Consider the following 15,734-nt stretch of genomic DNA (forward strand, 5'->3'; position numbering starts at 1 on the left):
TTTTTTTTCTTTTTTTTTTTTCACTAAAAAAATACAATACTTATTCACTTACTTTTTAGTTTTGACATAATTAATAATATTATAATTATTTATTTAAATTTTATTATTTTTTTTATTATTATATATTTAATATGAAAATAATAATAATACAAATAATAAATTATTCTTGAAAATTCGATTCAAATTGTTTTTTTTTAAAAAAAAAATTAAAAAGATTTTGAGCATACTTTTATTATATTTATGATTTTTTAAGCTTTTAATCACATAAAACATGAACATATCATTTTGATATTTTTTCTAACTTGCTTTAACAGTCATATAATTTTTTTTTTAGCAAAAACAATTCCGGACATAAATCTTTGATTTTAAACTTGAGAAATATATGTTTTGTGCTAATTTAAAATGACTTAAATTTTTAATAAAAAAATTATTTTTCTATAATTAGATTTTTTTAAAAAAGCCACACACTATATGAGATTAAATATTACTTCCTCACTTAATTTTCAGTTTAGATCAACAAATTTGTTATTATTTATTGACACGTATAATTCTTGATTTATTTTATTATATGCACTTATTAGCCTTTTATTTTGCCATGAAAGATTATCTTGGTGGAATTTGTTTTTCAAAACAATTATATTTTTGGGTTTAATAATAATGTCAAAAAAATTTCAAAGACATAGACATTCTTTTTTTTTTTTAATGTTTAACACCCCTTAACGATTATGTTGTTTTACCTTAATTACCGCCATAAAAAGAAATAAAAACTTATAACCCAAATATTTTTCCTTAAAAAAAAATTATTAAGAAAGATGAAAAAGATTGTTTAGACCTTTTATTCATGGGTTGTTAAAAAAATAATTATTTATAGGCTAATAAATTATTTTATAAGAAACTCAAATCCAAGTTCAGCTGGCAAAAAAAGAAGAAGCCAAGGACTCGTGTGCATAGGTTAAACTCATATTATTTTGCTTAGACTTGTTTAAAACCCTTTAAATTCCCACTATATAAACTACAATAAAAACTCATTTTTTTTTGGTATATGAGATACTGGGTCTTGGTTTTCACAACCTAAAACACATTCTAAGGTATGATTATATTTTCACAGCTCAATTAAAAATTATTATTATTATTATTGTTAATATTGAAGGGTAAAATTAAAAATTATTATTATTATTATTGTTAATAAATTTGAAAATAAATATTATTACTATTGAAAAAAAACTATAAATTTAATTTGAATAATAAAATTAAAAACTATAAAAAATTTGAAAAAAAAAACCAGGAAAAAAAAAGAAATCAAGAGTAAAATGACTAAATTAAAAAGTATTGTGAGTCTGATATAATTGTCAAACTCAACTTCGTTTGGGTATTTGGATTTGACAAAGTTGACAGAACTAAGCAACTCAAGGTGTTTGGATCTTAAAAGTTGCCAAACTCAAGGTGTTTGGATCTTAAAAGTTGCATATGGTAATATCAAAGTAAAGCAATCAATGCTTAATTTTTGATTTTCAGTTATTATAAAAGATGTTTAAAAGTGTGATAATAATAATTTTTTTAAAATATTTTTTATTTAAAATATTTTAAAATAATATTTTTTAAAAATTATTTTTAATATTTATATATCAAAATGATTTGAAAATATTAAAAAAATAATTAATTTAAAGTAAAAAAAAAAGATTTGCTGCTGCTGCTGCATCCTTACCGGGGAGGGGGGCGTCACTGCTTTGTCAAGATCACGTCCTGTTCACGTGGTTTCAAGTTGCTAGAAATGGCTTCCAGATAGTTAATGTCTTAATGATGCTTAGAAAGCCATGTTTTGTTCCAGATACTCAAAGCGGATAGCATCGTTTTTTTTTTAAATTATTTATAATATATATATTTTTAATTTAAAAAACGATGGTATATCTACTGAGCGAAGAATAATAGTCTCATGTTATATATGTGGTCGTGATAATAATCACAAATTTATTGATTATGATACATCACAGGCACATCTTCTGCGGTATAGATTTTCAGGTTGACTAACTTATTTTTTATTTTTGTGTTACAACTTACAACTGGTTTCTTTAAAGTAAATTTTTTTAAAATATTAAATTAATTTTTTTAAATGTTTTGAATGATTTTGATGTATTTATATAAAAATAAAAATGTTTAAAACATAATATTTAAATAAAAAATATTTTTAAAAAACATTAAACATCAAACATCAAACGCACACTGAAATTAATGATCCAAACATCCGGCTGGATAACGTGCATCAGGTTTAGCTGCAAAATTAAAAGTTACACTAATTTTTTTATAATGTACATTTTTTTATTAAAATAGTTGTAATTTCAAAAATTTATTGATCTAAACATTTCTTTTAACTCATTTATATTTCTTAAGAATTTATTATTTCATGTTTTAATGTTAAAAAACCAACCCATTAAACTATAAGTTAACGAAACTTTATTTTAAAATTATTTTTGTTTTAATACAACACATTTTAATTATTAAAATAAAGTAACTCTTTTAACGAGCACACAACCCCCCGTAACTTGACCACTAATAACACCGCATGAGAGACAAAGCAGAATCCCACGACCGTAAGGGGCAAATCCGGTAGATGACAACAAAATCTGCACTGCTATTTTCAAGGACCAAAACAACCCCCAAAACACACTCTTCCCCTTTCTATCTATAATTTCTCGATAAGAAAACCAAAACCCTAAATTACCTCCCCTCCCTCAAAAGGAAAAGAAAAAAGAAAAAGAAATCTCTACTTTTTCTCTGTTTTTCATTTAAGATTTTTATACATTTGTTTCTTTCTCTTTTTTCATGTTTTAGTTTTTGCCTTTTGTTTTGGTCTTTCTGTTTCAGGAAAACATTCTGAATCGCTGATAATTGCCGGGTTTTGTTTAATCTCTAATGGTGGGTTTTGTATTGTGAAATTTAGGGTTTTATATAGCCGTTTCTATTGCGAGTGCAACCGATAATATTTTTGGGTAAGTTGTCTTTCTATTTTTCTCGTTTTTTGTGTTTGCTTCATATAATTTTTTATGCATTTTATTTTTATTTTTATTTAGAATTTGATACATTATGAAATATGTAATTTTTTTTTTGCCGTGTTGGGATCTGTTTGGAAGACGGTTTGTGGATGATGATAAAATGCGGTCCCAGAAGTGAATTTTTTTTAATGTTTTTTTTTTTTGTTTATTTTGAATTTTATGAAGTGGATTCGTGTGGTTGGATTTGGTTTTTGGGATAACTATTGATTAAGTGAGTTTGGTAAATTTTTAGCGTCTGGCTTGTTACTGCATGATGTTGAAATTGTGATAACTTTACTGATATGATGGTTTTCTTATTTCACTAAGTTTTAGTGAAGTTGTGAGGTTTTGTTTAGGTAGCTGAAAGAGTGTTGGATTTTTTTTTTATGCAGGATTTTGAGGGTGATTCTAGTTGGAAAGCATGTCTTCACAATACCCAGTTCTTGGAAATAAACTGGACTTAGTCCAGTTGAAGGTTACTGAGTTAAAAGAAGAGCTTAAAAGGCGGAAATTGAAAACCAGTGGTTTGAAGGATGATTTGGTTAAACGGTTGGAAGAAGCAATTCGTATTGAGAGGGAAGATGAAGAAATTCGCAATGAGCTGGTAAATGCAGTGGTTGCAGTGGGTGTGGATAATGGTGTTGATTTGGAGAACCTGCATGTAGTTGGGGTGAAAAATGCAGAGGCAGTATCGGCTGTTACTGAGACAGTTGAAGTTGTTGTGGATGATGCTGCTAACAGAGATGAGAAGGTGGGTGATGTTATGGTTCAGGCTGGCATTGATGAGAGTGTGAAAGCCATGGGTTCAAGAGAACTTCAAGAGGAGGTCAAAATGGGTGGCGTTAATTCTTCTAGGGTAGAAGAAGAGGAGCTCACTACTCATGCAACTACCATGGAGACCAGCATCTCTGTTACTGAGAGTGTGGTATCTGAATTAGCATTAAGTGTGCAAGATGTGCAAAATTCTGGAACACAGGAGGCAAATGAGAACTCAAGTATCCAGCTGGAGAATGAAGATTCAAAGCCCCAGCTGGAGAATGAGAGTTCAAAGCCTTCAGACGAGAATGTCATGCTTGAGTCTTCTGCTCCGGACAACCAGGTATCTGAGGTCAACCCTAATTTAGGGTTTCAAGTAAACTCTGATTCTATTTCTACTGATTCTGTATCAATTAATGAAAAGATTGAACTAAAGGATAATATAATTGCTGATGATGTCAAATTAGAACTAGATGATGTTAAGCTAGAGATGGTGGAACCATCATCCAGTAATGTCGTCCCAGTTGGTGGTGAATCACATCCAATGGATGTTGAAGAGCCACAAGAAAAGAGTCCCTCTGTTGAAAAGAAAGATGACAGCAATGGTACAAATGCAGATATGAGCAAGAAAAATGACAGTGTTGATGTGGGGTACTCGGAGAAGTTGAATTTGGACAGGAGTTCTGGTGATGACTCCATGGAGGAAGATGTTCTAGAGAGTAAGCAAATTGATTCAAAGTATAATACTGATGAAGTGGGAGATAAGTGTAAAATAAAAAATGAACTGCCCAGTGTGAAGGAGGAAAATCTAGTTAATGTTACTGGGAAGGATTTATCTACTGATCAAAAGGAGATCCATGTCGAGAACAGGACTTGTCCAGTTGCACCCATGGAAAAAAGAAAGCTTAATGGTAAGATTTGTTCTTTATCATATTGATGACTACCATGTGTTCTGGAATTCGCTAATGCTGTTTTACTTGGTTTTGCCATGTCAGTTTTGTAAGTATGATGTATTTGTACCTTTCAATAGTTGTTTATGTCTGGTAATGCTGGTTATTTTACTAGCATATGGGCTGCTGCCATATATTAGTATTTTTACCAATAGTTTTCTTTAAAAGAACATTTTAGTCTGATAAATATTTTGGAGTGATCTGATCGTGGAAGTAGTAATTAATTGAGATTTTATGCTTTCATTGTTATGTAATACTGCATATTATAATGGAGGAGATGATTTGAAATTCTCCATACTTGGTGAAAAGGATTAGTCCCCCTGTGTCCTGAGATTGTTCTATGTGGAAAAAATGAATTATGTGGTTCTTTGAGATCATTGGACATTGTCCAAGACATGTGAAGCTTCAATTATTGGTGTTTGCCTCTAAGACCCTCCTAAATGTCATTGTGAATTCATGTCTTTGATTTTCATGACTATCTGTACTATTATAGCTCACAGCCACACACAAATTCTCCCTTTACATATAATTGTGCTAAGCTAAGCAATTCTTGTTCTTTTCTTTTTTTTGGTCCAACTTTTTTATTTGATCTCTCTATCATTTTAGATCTTAAAAAAACTTTAGTCCTGGATCTAATGTTGCTTCCGTATAGAAAAAAAAGGAAATTATGAATGGATAAAGAAATAGCCTGCTATCTCTCTTGTTTTCTTTATCAGATATGCAAGTTCTGAAGGAAATGTTGTACAAGACCTTTTGGAAGCATTGACATCTAGTTTCTCTAGTTTTTCTTCGAACCCAGCCCCGGGCCTGGTGAAAGTTACCTCGGATAAGTGTAGGATCTGTAGGTTCTAGTTTATACTCTCAATTTAGTACAGTTTAAGCAATGTGGAAAACCTGATCCAAGTTTGGATGTTCTTCTAGGTCTGCTTTTAGCCAAAGCACATTGGCTTTTTAAATATCTGTGAATTGAATACGGTGTGGGCATGTCTTAGTTTTTGGATTCCATATCTGCATGCAATGTATTTTGGGAGCTTCTAGTTCTGAAACTAATACACACCTAAAGATTGTGTTGATCGAGTATGTCACAGCTAAATTTTTGGATATGATGGTATTTCATAGGCATCTAAATTAGCAATTCTGCCCCAAAATTTTTCTGGTGGTTGCATGTTCAACCTTTGCTACTTTTGAAGTTTAGGTTATGTTGGAATAAATCTAACCATTTATGTTTATTACATTGCCCTGACTGCTTGTTCTTTTATTTTACTTTCTATAAGTGATTTATGCTTTTTATCCGATCTTCTGAAAGCTGTATTTTGGAAAATAAATGCAGTTATCTGGTTCTGTGTGATTACTGCCTCATGAGCAGTTGTGCTTTCAAATTTGTTGTCGATCTGTTTTCTGTTTCTGCTGTTAAGTTAATCATTTGACAAGGAAGCATGATCTCAGTTTCTCAATTTATTTTGTGCTGTTTACAGATCAAGAAGCTGTTGGAAACACAGAACCTTTAAAGCGGCAACGAAGATGGAATTCTGAGAGCATCAAGGTTCCTGAACAGCAAAGCTCTAATCTTACACCCACCACCACACCAAATGATGGGTTTCAACCGACTCCTTTCCGACGCAACTTTTCTCGATCTGAGTCCTCTGTTAGTGAGGAGGCACCCAAGGAGCGCATCGGTGAGTTGGAGTTGGTTTTCTTTTCGTTGGAATATAAGTGTCCCCAGGGGCAATTTGTTTAACATCTGACACATTTTTGTTCTATCATTATTACTTGGCAGTTCCACCATCACAAAAACCGCCTACAAATTCTCTCAGAATCGATCGTTTTCTGCGTCCTTTTACTCTGAAAGCTGTCCAAGAACTCCTGGGCAAAACCGGGAGTGTCACCAGTTTTTGGATGGATCATATCAAAACCCATTGCTATGTTATGGTAAGACATCTCTCTGTCTTCTGGACATGTTTGAGTGTGGAAACTCTTTCTCGGGAATGAGAGCATACATGTATTGTTTCTTGTATTTTTTTAGTAGGTCTCTGCACTGCTTGAACTTGCGAAGCATTGAAATGCTATGTTTTTGCAGTATTCGTCTGTGGAAGAAGCTGTGGAGACACGAAATACTGTTTATAACCTACAATGGCCACCAAATGGTGGACGTCTTTTAGTGGCTGAGTTTGTTGATCCTCAGGAAGTTAAAATCCGGGTGGATGCTCCTCCTCAGTCTCCAGCTGCACCTGTCACTCCTAGTACGGCTGCACCTGCACCCTCCCCACCCATGTTGCAGCCACAGCCCTCTCCCCGTCAACAGGTTTCTAGGCAGCAGCTTCCACCTCCACCTTCCCTTCCACTTCCACCGCCGCTGTCTAACCCACCCCATGTCAGGGAACGGGTCGATCTTCCTCCACCCCCTCCACTTCCTGAGAAACATGATCCTCCAATTGTCACCCTGGATGACCTCTTTCGGAAAACCAAAACAGCTCCTCGGATCTACTATTTACCATTATCAGAAGAGCAAGTCGCAGCAAAACTTGCAGGACATGGCAAAAACACCAAGCAGTAGGGACTGGGCTATTATTTACCTCCCTGGCTGCTCTTAGGATTATGTTAGATAATGGTAAGATAGCATCACATAGTTGCATCTTTGCAGGTCTGCAGGTGTTGCTTGTAGGAGGGAATTGTTCCAGCCAAGCAGAGGAATGTGGTTCGTTGCTGGATTTGGTTTTTCTGAAGACTGCATGATGTTGAAGAAGCTTAAGGTTTTATTAGCATTAGAAACTTTTCAACTAAGAGCTCTCTATATGAGTGGATCGCCCGACATGTGGACATATCTTGTTTTCCTGTTGAACAAGAATTTTAACTTTCCCAATCTTAAACAGTTGGCTCTAAATTCCTTGCATTGATGTTTTCTATCTGGTCCATTATGTAGGTTTCCGAAGTTGGTGTATAAATACCTGCATATCCTTTCCATGCATTGAAAAATATAATGTCATGCCGTGCCAGTTGGTTAGAGTAGGTTGGTTCATAGTTATTAAACCTAGCTTCAGGGTCGGGGTCGAGAGGGTTGACCCGGCTCAACACGAGTCCATGCAGAAAAAAGGAAAAACAGCTTATAACAGTGCTTCCAAAGATCAATGGATTCCAGATTTTCCCTTTCTTGTGTCAGCGAAAGAAATGCAGGGTATGGAGCGGGTACATAATTCTAACAATGAGGGGAGAGCATGATGGGATAGGTCTAGCTAAGGTTCAGCTTGAGCATCTGCTTGTATAATCATTATTACACTTCCGTTCAGGGATTTCATATCAACAACAAAAGGAAAACTAAACCTGCATGTGAAGCTATCTGCATATTAGATGCGTGCAGGATTGAATCAAACTTGGAACCAGTTGGGTTTTGTGGATAAAGAGTTAATTGGTGAATGAGTTGCGGGAAGAAGAACATCAAAGAAAGAAGTCGATTGGGTCGAGGGAAGAGGGGTAACAAGATGAAAGAGGGGAGGATCTATGCGTGGTTGCCTGTTTCACGAATTAGGGATTTTTTTCTTAATTTAAAAATCATTGTTTACAAGTTTATTAAAAATTCCACGTTCCACCCGAGTTTTACCGGGTTAGCTGATTGACCTGCCGGGTTAGTACGGGTTATATAATAAAGAGTTGGTTTGCGGAGATGCTAGCATTTGTGACACGCTCTCTTTTATTTTTTCGTTTACTTACGCGGTCGGTTGACCAACAATCGATCACATAAGAGAAAAACACCAATTGGTTTTTCTTTTGAAGAGAAACTGGCAAATGAATGTAGAAATCTGGAACGATTATTGTTATCAACTCTGCATTACAATTACAAAATACACCACAAGATGTTGATTTACTGTTTCAATCACTAATGTTGCTCTGCGCTTTTAATTATGACTGCTATAGTAATTTTCCCTGTTTTGGATTTTTTTTTGGGCGCGTGGCCTTGAAGCAGACTCGCGTCCCTGCTTGAGTTTTCTTTTTTTATCAACTGAGTGTTTTAAATAGGTCCAACCGCAGTGTGAGAAATATCCTTACGCGTGTTTTTTTTTTTTTTGTTTATATGTTATTTTGTCTAAACAGGGATAAAAATGCAATATAAATTATGTTTAGAAAATATTTGGAAGGAAGTTTCAACCTATTTTTTATCAAAATTTAAATTTTATTTTATTTTGAATTAATTTATTTTATTTTAAAATTATTTAAATGTAATAATATTATAAATTAAAAAATATTTTAAAAAACAATTCTATCACCTTCTACCCCTCTATTTTCATGAAAACACCCTCGTATGTTAGTTTAACTCCAACTCTCTCCTCTCTCGGATGTAGTAACAGAAAACACCCTCGGTTCCTCGAGTCCTCCCCAGTAACCTAGTTTACACAAACCAGAAGAAACAAATCTTTGACTCCCATTTCCCTTTCTTTTATTTTATAAACGTCGTCGTTTCATTCTCTCATCTCAAATTAACTTCACTCTATCCCCTTTCTTCTCTGCTAAAATTCTAGGGTTTAAAGATCGAGACTTTCATCAGTTTGGATAGCTGCAGCTGTGCGTTTATGATCGCAAGTTGCTGTTTTCAATTCAATTTATAAAGGGTCTAGCTTGGTATCTAGAATTCAAGTGTCTTCTTTTAGGGTTTGGTGGAAGGTATTGTTTAGGGTGATATGAATAGTGCATTTAGTGAACAGATACTTGCAGATAAGCTTTCCAAGCTCAACGGCACCCAGCAGTGTATCGAGTGTATCCTTCTTTTTCTTGTATTTTTAATTAATGAATTCCGCATCTTCTTTTTAGTTTCTTTGTACAGCTAACAAATCGGAAAGCTTTTGTGAATGATTTTGTACTTTATGCTGTTTCTGGACAGCCCATTATTTATATTACAAAAATAGGACAGTGCATTGAAAATAGAGTCTATTTTGATTTTCTAATCTATTCCAAGGTCACTGTTTGATGTACTTTCTATTGATTCCTTTTCATTTGGTCTTTCTGCTTTAATGTTCATGATGAAGTTAGAGGAATGGTTCTGACATGTCTGTCTCTGACTATTCCTGTTTCTTACCAAAATTATTGAGTAATTGTTTTGATTATGTGTTGACTTGGTATGCGTGCTACCTTAACTTTATTGCATAGCTTTGTCTCGGTGGTGCATCCATCACCGTAGCAAAGCAGAATTAGTTGTTGAGACATGGAATAAACAGTTCCACAACTCAGATATGCTCAAGAAAGTACCTCTATTGTATCTTGCAAATGACATCCTTCAGAACAGTAAGCGGAAAGGAAATGAATTCGTTGCTGAGTTTTGGAAAGTTCTTCCTGCAGCGCTAAAAAATGTAGTTGAAAAAGGTGATGATCGTGACAAGAATGTTGTCTCTAGATTGGTAAGTTTTTATTTTCGTTGGGGCAGCTGATTCAAACATTACGACACAGCACCATTTTTTCTGTATAAAAAATGTGCTCATAAAACTATTGGAATGCAATGGGATGCTATTGTGGACGTGGAACATAGTTAATTAACGATTGAGGCTAAGAGTCCTTTCTCTATCTTATATTTCTCTTTGTCAGTCTCTTGTTGAGCAATGCCTTATTTATTGCCAGTCCAGGATTTTGTCAATCCTCATTTAGTTGGATTTGTTACATGTAATAACATAGCTGATAAATAAAAGTGCATCCTATGCCCAAAAATAACATGGGTTGAAACAAAAGGTAACTGAATGTGATTATATGTTAGTTGAGCATCGACAGATGTATAAGATGCCAATATGATGCTGTTGATGTGCTTATTGGTGTAGTATCTCTTAAGAAGTCAGAGAGGTGGTTAAGATTACTGGACTTGTGTTCACGTGATCACCAGGTAAATATATGGGAAGAAAGGACAGTATTTGGGTCACATGCCCGGAGCCTCAGAGAGGTAATGCTTGGAGAAGATGCACCTCCACCCTTGGAGCTCAGCAAAAAACGTTCACGCACTGTGAAAAATACAAAGCGAGATTCACGATCCATTAGAACGGTTGGACCAAGGACCTTGTTTCTTTTTGTCTTCTATTTGGTTTTATGTGCGTGTATTGTTTATCTATTGTCATCCTCTTTTTCCCTGATCTTTTATCTCACTGTTGTGTCATTGCTCCGGGAACCAGAAATTTTCCATTGGAGGTGCTGCTGAAAAAATAGTATCGGCATTTAATTTGATGGTTAGTGAGCAGCCCAATGAAGAGGCAGAGATGAGGAATTGCAAGTCTGCAGTTCGTCGTGTGAGGAATATGGAGAAAGATGTTGATATTGCCTGTAGTAATAACGGTAAGAGAAATGAACTTGAAGTTCATATAGAGACAATTAAAGTGGTTTCTTGGGAATGTTCCCCAGCTTTTCAGACATTACATGTTTCTCTTGAAATGCTTTCACAGCCTGAGTTTTGACTTTCAAAATTTGTGGGCCTCTGAAGCACAATTCTTTTTGCTTAGATAAAGATCCAAAACGAAAAACATTGGCTAAGGAACTAGAGGATAATGAGAATCTTTTGAAACGAAGTATTGAGAAACTTAAATCAGCTAAAGCAAGTAGAGCAGCGCTTGTCTCTCAGTTAAAAGAAGCTCTACAGGAACAGGTATCTGATCGACTCATCACCTTCACTTGCTATTTGAATGTCAATTATCAGCCTATGCACAGTTCGCCTTTATATGGAGTGTTTGGTCAGAGAGGATCTATAGAGAATCTGTGATAAAAATGTTTTTGGCCTCTTTTCAGAGCAAAGTTGCTGGAGATTTTATAGATTTTCTCCAGCAGTTGTTGAGCATGGTTGAAATGCCCTTCTCTTTTAGTGTTATTTTCTAGTAGAGGAGGATGTCTTGCCCTCCTTGTATTCTTCTATGGATATTGTCCATTGTTTTTGTGAATAAATTAGATACACATGTTTTTGCAATTCTGTTCACTTCAAATTTTACTCATTTATTCATTTTTATGTTTCAAGGAATCTGAACTGGAGGGAGTTCGAACTCAGATACAGGTATGGATTTTGCACTTCCCGAGCCTTGAACATTTATTCTGTTTTCACTTATTTTTTGCTCGGTTTTGATAGTCAAATGGACATATAGTAGAATGTGCATGTATGTCACTGAGTCAATCTTGATGATTTTTTTTTCCTGATTGAATATCAAGATAGTACATTTATGCAATGATACACGTTCTACTTAATTGTTAGCCTTTATGAATGCTAAATGCCTTTTCTGTGATCTGATTATACTTGCTTGGCTGCTGACATCTATTGAAACCAGTGGCAAGGCCACCTTATAACTAGGGGGGTCAATTGACATCCCCCAATTAGGTAACATTCTTCGAAATATGTTGTCTTATTGCTAAATTTTTTGGTTTTTTAAGGCCATGTACCAAAATGACTTTGTTGAAAGTACTGCAGAATTGAATTGTATGGGGTCATTTTAGGAGATTTGCCTACAAAATTAATTAAGTACTATTAAATGAACATTAAATTGGTGTTTTTCTATCCCTTTCAAGCATTTTACCTTGTATAGGATACACAAAATCACCACTTTCCTTTAAAATTTAGTGATAAAAAATTCATTAACATAAAAGAACCTTTTCTAATCTAAAAATTTAGTATCTTATTTACCAAATTCATTTATGCTTTTTTTTTAGAGTACATATCATGTAGTCAGCTTAAGTTCTTGAAAAGAAGTCATAGCTCAACTACATGATATATATTCTAAAAAAAAAAGCCTAAATGAATTTGGTAAATGATTAAGGTCCACTCTTCGTTTTAGTTCTCCATTACTTTCTGTTCTTTAAAGTATTTTCTTTCAAATAAGATTTTAAACTTTGATCTCCAAATTAATGAACTGTTAATTCAATTCTAAATAGTTTATTTTTAATAAGATATTATTTACTTTTATTCACTATCTATTTCATATCTTATGTTTGTTTTAATTACATCAGACTTTTTATACTAATATTATTTATTAGTGAATTGGTTTTTTGACAACTTGATGTTTTAAGTTGATTATCTATTATAGACAAGGATCAAGGTTCCTAAATTGACCCTGCTGGAAAAACATTCTGGCATGTCATAGGTTTGTCATGGTTAGTTGGCAGTCATATAATTTCTGGAAATTATAGTACAAGACTTAATTTATATCATAAATGCCTATAAACATGATGAGTTAGGGTAAACATTTGCCAAAAACTGTTGAAGGCATTGATAATGTTTAGTTGAAAACTCATACCTTCTGTTTTTAGGTATTCTAGAGTTTGAGTGAACTGACTAATGGTGGATCCTGGATATCCTTTGTACTCTTGATTAATTTGGTGGAGCATATTTGTTGATATGCCACTGTCTGAAATGCAAAAGATTTTGCCTGTTCTTTATACCCTTGGTTGAACCAGCAAACCTTTGATTTTTTGTTGTTTTAAAACCAACGCCAGTCTTTACATTCTCTTTTAACTCTTTTTTTTTTTTGGAAGCTCAATTAGTTTACCTTTTCATATACCCACAAAGAAAAACTTTGGCCTGCACATTCTCGTAACACTGGCATATTCAATGAATTTTCACAATTTTGGATGTTTTAAATATCAGTATGCTTTTAAGCTGATTTGAAATGCGGGCCCTGCTGATGCAGGAGGTTCGATAAGTTCTGATCTATCTACCAATCACCGCTACTCAGAAATCCTAATTCCAGTCATCTTCCGTAATCTAGACTCTTGTTTGTCATCGACAGGGCTATATCTTAGTGTTACGATGATTCATGGAGCAGTTGTTTTATTTATTTCTTTTTTTGTCAATTTCAGGTTGCACAGGCACAAGTAGAGGAAGCCAGCAAGATGCGAAGGCGGCTTAATGGTGAAGTATTAAAAGCATCTAGTACAACTACAGTACCAGTTGATTCAAATGCAAAAGCAGGACAAACACCCAAGAGGACAGCTGCAGCTATTGCTGCGGAGGTTGCAGAGAAGCTTGCAGCTTCCTCCTCTTCTCAAATGATCATGCACGCTGTTCTCTCTACATTTGCCGCTGAAGAAGCAAAGAATGCTCCAAAACCTGAAACCTCTTTACCTGTTTCAGATCCAAATGTTTTTATGCTAGCTCAGCCACTTACTGCTTCAACAACACATTCGTACCAGTCAGTTTTGCTGACCCAACCTACAATGCAGAACCAGACTCCGACCACTCAATCTCAATTTCACATTCTTCCTAAGCCATCCTCTCAGCCTTATATACAGCCAGGGGGAGGGATTACAACCCCGTATGCTTATGGTAACTTTTCTGTGTTGCCTCCAGGACCACCCCCACCCCCACCCTATAAGGTAAGTCAAACCGTGCCCTTGGCTCAACAACCAGTGCAAATGCCTCAGCAGCAACCGTTACCTTTGGCACAACAGGAGGCCCCAATAAACCAGAAACAACCCATGTCTTTAACTCAACAAACCCTGGGTGCTAATTTCAGACCTCAACCACCTGGATTGGAGTACTACGGCCACCCATCTCATTCTTAATGAAAAATCGTACTTTCAGGTAGCCAGATGTAATTATCATGTTTCCAACAGAATGAGTGTCTTGAGTAATTTGAAATTTAGTTTGTGCAAACTGTTCTCTCAAAGGCTCCTGCACACAGAAATGTGACAACAAGTACAAATAACTCGCCTGGTAAGCACAGATTCTTAATTATTGAGAAATCAAGATTGATTAACCCTTGAATACTTGTCGCTTGATATGACGATGTACAGGCATTGCTAAAGAGACGGGTGAAAAATGTTAGGAGTTAAAACTGAGTAACAAGCATCACGCACAACTGTACATACTCGTTGAAACAGAGAAGCATTGAGACCACGGAATATGGAGAAACAAGTGTACAGCCCCTTCTTCCAGCTGCAGTGCTGGACAGATATCCATGGGAAAAGCTAAACTACCTGCTCCTCTCTTTTTCGCCATCCTTTGCAAGTATAGTTGTCAGATTCAAGGCCTCGATTATAGATTAACTAGTTGGATTGGCCCAGGAGATCAAACATTGATCATATATAAATATATTAGCTGGCTAACTACGTTGTAATTGCATCCACAGTCGATCGATAGGTCAATGATTCGAACCCAACATGCCACTTATGCTTTTCAATACGTGTTATTGATCAAATCATTAAATATAATATTAAAATTAATTTATATCTTTAATTATGCAACGAGATTGTACTTGTTTTCTTTAAATAAGATTTCTGAATTCAAGTTTTGTGAATGAAGTATATTATCATTAAGAGACTTTTATTTCTTAGTGAACTTGATTGAATTAGTTAGAATTCAATAATCTTTTAGATATCAGGATTTAAAATTAAAAAAAAACTTTTATTTTTAAGAGAAGACACCAAGGGTTTTTCATGTAAATCCATAGATATTGAAAACTACTCGACCATCTTTCGAAGATGGATCCAGCTACAACATTGATCGCATAATCCCTAGAGGCCTGAGTTCCAGCCTGCATTTAACCAGGATAATTTCTTACAATTTTCCTCTCTAACAACATGATTATTATCATATCAAATCATCTTATTCAAAAACTTAAACAGAGATGAGACTTTAAAAATAATTTTACATTACTTTCTAACATGATTCATATGAATAAATCACTTCAATTGTCTTGCATGTTAGTAATCTATGGAACTCTGTTATTCACCGGTCTTTGGATGGGTGTAACAGAACCCAATGCTTTGTTATTGCAGTATTCATCGGTGGAAGAAGCCATTGAGACACGAAATATTGTTTATAACCTCCAATGGCCACCAAATGGTGGACGCCTTTTGGTGGCCGAGTTCGTTGACACTCGGGAAGTGAAAATGCGTGTGGATGCTCCTCTCCAGTCTCCAGCTGCGCCAGTCACTCCTAGTGCAGCTGCACCTGCTCCGTCCACCCTGCAGCCACAGCCAGGTTTGTACTAAAGGAAACAACTTCCACTTTCACGGCAACAGTCTATCCCACCCCATGCCAGGGAACGAGTCAATC

General features: G+C 34.8%; 2 protein-coding genes across 3 annotated transcripts; both read left to right on the forward strand.

The window, feature by feature from the left end:
* Nucleotides 1-2,659: 2,659 nt before the first annotated feature.
* Nucleotides 2,660-7,645, forward strand: LOC118038603 (uncharacterized). Its single transcript, XM_035045007.2, has 6 exons — nt 2,660-2,987; nt 3,422-4,696; nt 6,211-6,411; nt 6,513-6,664; nt 6,813-7,285; nt 7,377-7,645. Exons 2-6 carry the CDS (start codon nt 3,451-3,453, stop codon nt 7,627-7,629), a joined length of 2,325 nt encoding a protein of 774 aa, XP_034900898.1. The 5' UTR covers nt 2,660-2,987; nt 3,422-3,450; the 3' UTR covers nt 7,630-7,645.
* A 1,356-nt stretch (nt 7,646-9,001) lies between these two features.
* Nucleotides 9,002-14,856, forward strand: LOC140954155 (uncharacterized). Of its 2 annotated transcripts, XM_073409328.1 has the most exons (8): nt 9,002-9,481; nt 9,872-10,119; nt 10,593-10,748; nt 10,876-11,035; nt 11,200-11,342; nt 11,706-11,741; nt 13,535-14,258; nt 14,471-14,856. In XM_073409328.1, the coding sequence occupies exons 1-7, from the start codon at nt 9,406-9,408 to the stop codon at nt 14,237-14,239; spliced, it is 1,524 nt and encodes a 507-aa protein (XP_073265429.1). In that variant the 5' UTR covers nt 9,002-9,405; the 3' UTR covers nt 14,240-14,258; nt 14,471-14,856. The 2 variants fall into 2 exon arrangements, with proteins under 2 accessions (XP_073265429.1, XP_034900943.1); XM_035045052.2 differs by lacking the exon at nt 14,471-14,856 and having other exon boundaries at nt 9,003-9,481; nt 13,535-14,441.
* Nucleotides 14,857-15,734: the final 878 nt, after the last annotated feature.

This window comes from Populus alba, chromosome 5, assembly GCF_005239225.2.
Source record: "Populus alba chromosome 5, ASM523922v2, whole genome shotgun sequence".
In the NCBI taxonomy this organism is placed as follows: domain Eukaryota; kingdom Viridiplantae; phylum Streptophyta; class Magnoliopsida; order Malpighiales; family Salicaceae; genus Populus; species Populus alba.